General features: G+C 40.7%; 1 protein-coding gene across 1 annotated transcript; it reads left to right on the top strand.

The window, feature by feature from the left end:
• The first annotated feature begins 2571 nt into the window (after positions 1-2571).
• LOC103709924 (F-box/kelch-repeat protein At3g06240-like) lies at positions 2572-4259 on the top strand. The gene has a single exon (XM_008795459.4). It carries the CDS (start codon positions 2596-2598, stop codon positions 3694-3696), a length of 1101 nt encoding a protein of 366 aa, XP_008793681.2. The 5' UTR covers positions 2572-2595; the 3' UTR covers positions 3697-4259.

Raw genomic sequence — 4259 nt, 5'->3', positions numbered from 1 at the left:
CAATTCTTTCTTGCCACACATATGATTACTTGCCCCAGAATCAAGATACCAATTTTCATATGAAGTATGTGTATCATCATGTGCAAGAAGTAGGATAGATTCATTACCTACATCATGTGATGCCTCTGCAACATTGGCTTGTTCATCAACTTTGAACCGACAATCGGAGGCGTAGTGTCCAAAATTATTGCAATTATAACATTGGACATTCCTATTGGCTCCATATCCATAGGATCTTCCTCTACCACGGTTACGGCCTCGTCCTCGTCCTCGACCTCTAAAACTTTGGTTGCCCTGCTCATTTTGGCTTGATTGTGGAGGAGTACCACGCCCTCGGCCTCTGCCTTGACCACGGTTGGAGGTAGATTTTCTTGGATCATTTAGAGTCAGTTTTGACTCTAATGCTTGTTCCAATACAGCTGGATTGGATTTCTTCTGCATCCTTTGCTCATGAACTTGTAGTGAACTCAATAATTCTTCAATTGTAAGTATCTCCAAGTTCTTAGACTCTTCGATAGCTACAACTACATGCTCAAAGTTAGAGGAAAGGGATCGGAGTACCTTTTCGACGACACGAATGTCATCAAGCTTCTCACCATTTCTCTTCAAGCCATTCACAATTATTAGCAATCGTGAAAAATAATCGGACACCGATTCGCCATCCTTCATGTGAAGAGCTTCAAACTCGCCTCGTAATGCTTGGAGGCGAATCCGCTTCACTCGATCATCTCCTTTGAAGATGGAAACTAGAATCTCCCATGCTTCTTTGCTTGTTGTTGCTTCGGCAACCTTTTCGAAGGTAGCTTCGTCCAACCCTTGATAGAGTATAAACAAAGCTTTTTTATCCTTCTTCCTCTGCTCCCTAATAGCCTTCATATCATCTGCTGTATATGCAGCCTCTTGCTCATTAGTGGGTTCCACAAAACCATTGTTAATGGTTTCCCAAAGTCTTGAGATCCAAACAAAGCTTTCATTTGGATACACCATGAACCATAGTTATCCTTTGATAACTTAGGAACTTGCGGTTGGAAGGAATTCATCATGGCTCTGATACCAATTGATAATAAAAGAAGAAGGAAGCACTCAACAAAATCACACTATTTCGAAGTGGAGAAGAGAATGGGAACTAGTATTCTTTTTTCAAAATATTTCTCTTGCTGAAAACAAAGATACAAACCCCCTTTATATAGGGTACAAGGACCATATGAAGAGTCACACAACATTTCATAAAATTAAATACAAACAAGTGGATGACCCTTCGTTTTCCAAAACATATGACCCTTCGTTTTCCAAAACACCCATTAGTTAAAGCTAGGGAATGGGTGACCCTTTAACACCCATTAATTAAAGCCCACCAAGTTCCAATAGATTTGAAGTTGAAAGGTTTCTAACAATCCCAATAGTTTTGATTTGAAATTGAACGGTTTCCAACATTGCTTTCGGACCGGAGAGTTTACCTCAGATTTTTGAGGAAGAAGAACACCACTAAATTCAAAGCATGAGGTTTCATGCATATTACATTCCATATATATAATTTTTTTTTCTGAGAGAAAGGGAGGGAGACCTCCTTGGTGGTATAATTACCCACATGGATGCTTAGAAATGCACAATTTGCTGGCTTGAATATTATTTCTGAAACATAGGTTTCTTAAGAACTTCCATGTAGAGTCTTTTTTTTTTCTTTTTTCAGGCATACCTGTAGCATAATTAAGCATCGGATTTGGAGTCATATGACCCATATGTTGCTGTGGTTGGGGTTCTGCCCCTTATGGTCTTCAAACACAGTCTTGATTAAGGAGCAACATCTCAGATCTTATTTATATGAGACTTCTAATGCTTTGATTAAATGTTCTTCTTCTAGAACAAAACCTTTGTTTCGAAGATAACTGCAATGCACACAACGTTTGCACTATCCAACTTCTGATCTTTGATCAGAGAGAGAGGCGCATAAGTGAGCGGGTCTGGATAGGAACTGTCAGCGGAAGTCATTGCTTGTTTCTGGACTTAGCAGGAATGGAGCATTTACTTTTGCCTTTTATATTATCAACATGATAACATATCGGATAGGTGGTTGACCTTAAAGACGGCAGTATATTGTACACTGATTTATTCTCTCTTTCGATTGCATTGTCAAAGCCAGGACTTCATAGTACTTGTGGATATCTATATAACGGTGTTGATCTGATTCTCTTGGTAAGAATGCTTACATGCTTCACGATGAATCAAAAGGATAAAAAAGAATCTAGCAGCCATTTATGACAGTATAATTACCTGGAATGCCTTTTAACTTTATACCATAATATGTATTTCATATCTGGGCATGTGCAGCAGGAAATTCATATTCTATAATGTTTAGAAGAAAAAAATAGGCGAGGGCCAATTCATTCTATTGTCTATTTAAATTTGCTATCGGTAACTGTAATTTGTTTCATGATCTCCATTGCAGGTTCTCAAAAAATGCCTTGGAGTTCAGAATCGAGGGGAGAACGGAGGACAGCGATGCATTTCCCAGAGAACAACAAAATTAGGATTCGGAGAGACTGTGGGCAGCAAGAGTTAGCAAACAAGAAAGTCAAGAAGATACCACCAAATGTTATGGCTGAAATACTTTCAAGACTTCCTACAAAATCTGTTGCGAGATTCAGATCTGCTTCCAAGCTTTGGAATTCTTTAACCTGCGAGTCTAGTTTTGCTCTCCAGCAGTTTAAAAATGGACCTAACAAGAATAGGCCGAGTGTCCTTATTCTGAACTGGCGATGCAACATCGAGTTCTCCTTGAATCAGTTCGAGGAAGGTAGGCCGCTTTCTGAGAAGTTATATTGTATAGGTCCAAAACGGCTTCCATGCTATGTCATGACAAATTCCTGCAATGGTTTGATCTGTGTTCTGGGGCTCAGGAGTGCTGTTATGGTAAACCCTGGCACCGGGGAGGTTATGATGCTTCCTGAAGGCACCATAGGCTGTAACGTTCACAAATTACCAGTCAGTGGTGGGTTAGGTTTTGATATCTCCACAGGTGAATATAAAGTGGTTCGGTTTGTTCATTGTCTGGATCGAACTGTGGCAAGTGAGGTCCTTACTCTAGGCTCAGAGTCATGGAGAAGAATCAGCAATGCCCCCTTACAAGACACTGTTAGGCCACCTGTTGTAGTAAATGAAGCCATACATTGGACAGCAAAGTGTGATAGGCATGATGGCCCAGAAGTTGCTGTTTCATTTGATATAAGACATGAAACTTTTGATGTGATAATGCATCCAGAGGGCAGCCACTCGATTACTGAATCATCAAGGGTTGGGAGAACGGTATCAGTTGTTGGGGAGTTAGCAGGATATTTATGTGTCTCTGATAAGAACACTTTAACTTCCCAAATGGACATATGGATTCTCATGGACTATAGTCAGCGGAGGTGGATAAAGCAATACAGCATCAATTTGCAGGCAATGGAGAACCGTTCATGGGATTATGTTCGTGTCGTGAAACCCCTGACCATCCGTGATGGGAACATTTTGTTGACAGATGGACGTGGTAGGTTTGATTATTACGATCCCGGGAGCGAAAGCTTTCGCATGATAATGCATGATTCTGCTGCTGCTGGATATACTACTCTTCATGTGGAAAGCCTTGTTTCACCTGCAGCGGCTCGACATGGCACTGGCTTAGTTTATGGGCATGGTAATCTTGATGCAGAAAATTAAATCTCGCTCGGAGCTGCTCGGCGGTGCATGGGCAGGGGAATGCTATGGAAGATCATTGTTGAGGAGTGGTCTGCATGGGGAAAGCATAGATGGCAGAGCATCACTTGCATGCACAGGACGCTCTCATGGCCCAGAGAGATGTAGGACAGCATGCGAGAAGCTACAGCCTAAAAGTTAGTTTCCTAATTACTGAGACTGCCTGAAATTAGTCATGTCTTGCACATCATGCTATCCTCAGCCTTGCATTTGTTTTTCTGACTTCCATGCGAAACTTGATGATGATGTTTATCTTTTTTATTTTTTTCCTCTTTTTTTTTTGGGAAAATGATGAGGATGTTTTCTGCTGGTAACCCTTTTATGTGATGTTAGAATATATGTGGAGTTTTATGTTTTATTTAATATATGCATGCTTTTATGTTGGTAAGAAGGTGACAGGTTGCACCGTGCCCATTCCTTGTTGGATGCGTTAGGACCTGCAATGTCCTGTAACTTATGTAGAAGACGACGACGGCGGCTGGTTGATGCAGAAGAAGTTATATAGAATTTTTTGCCATTCTTAACAT

Source organism: Phoenix dactylifera, chromosome 1 (assembly GCF_051530095.1).
Source record: "Phoenix dactylifera cultivar Ajwa chromosome 1, Ajwa_hap1_PhDact_Kaust_v1.1, whole genome shotgun sequence".
In the NCBI taxonomy this organism is placed as follows: domain Eukaryota; kingdom Viridiplantae; phylum Streptophyta; class Magnoliopsida; order Arecales; family Arecaceae; genus Phoenix; species Phoenix dactylifera.
This window is presented reverse-complemented; position numbering and strand designations above follow the sequence as displayed.

Excerpts from the sequence above, each read along its gene's own strand:
- LOC103709924 (XM_008795459.4), top strand. The coding sequence starts at position 2,596 with ATGGCTGAAATACTTTCAAGACTTCCTACAAAATCTGTTGCGAGATTC.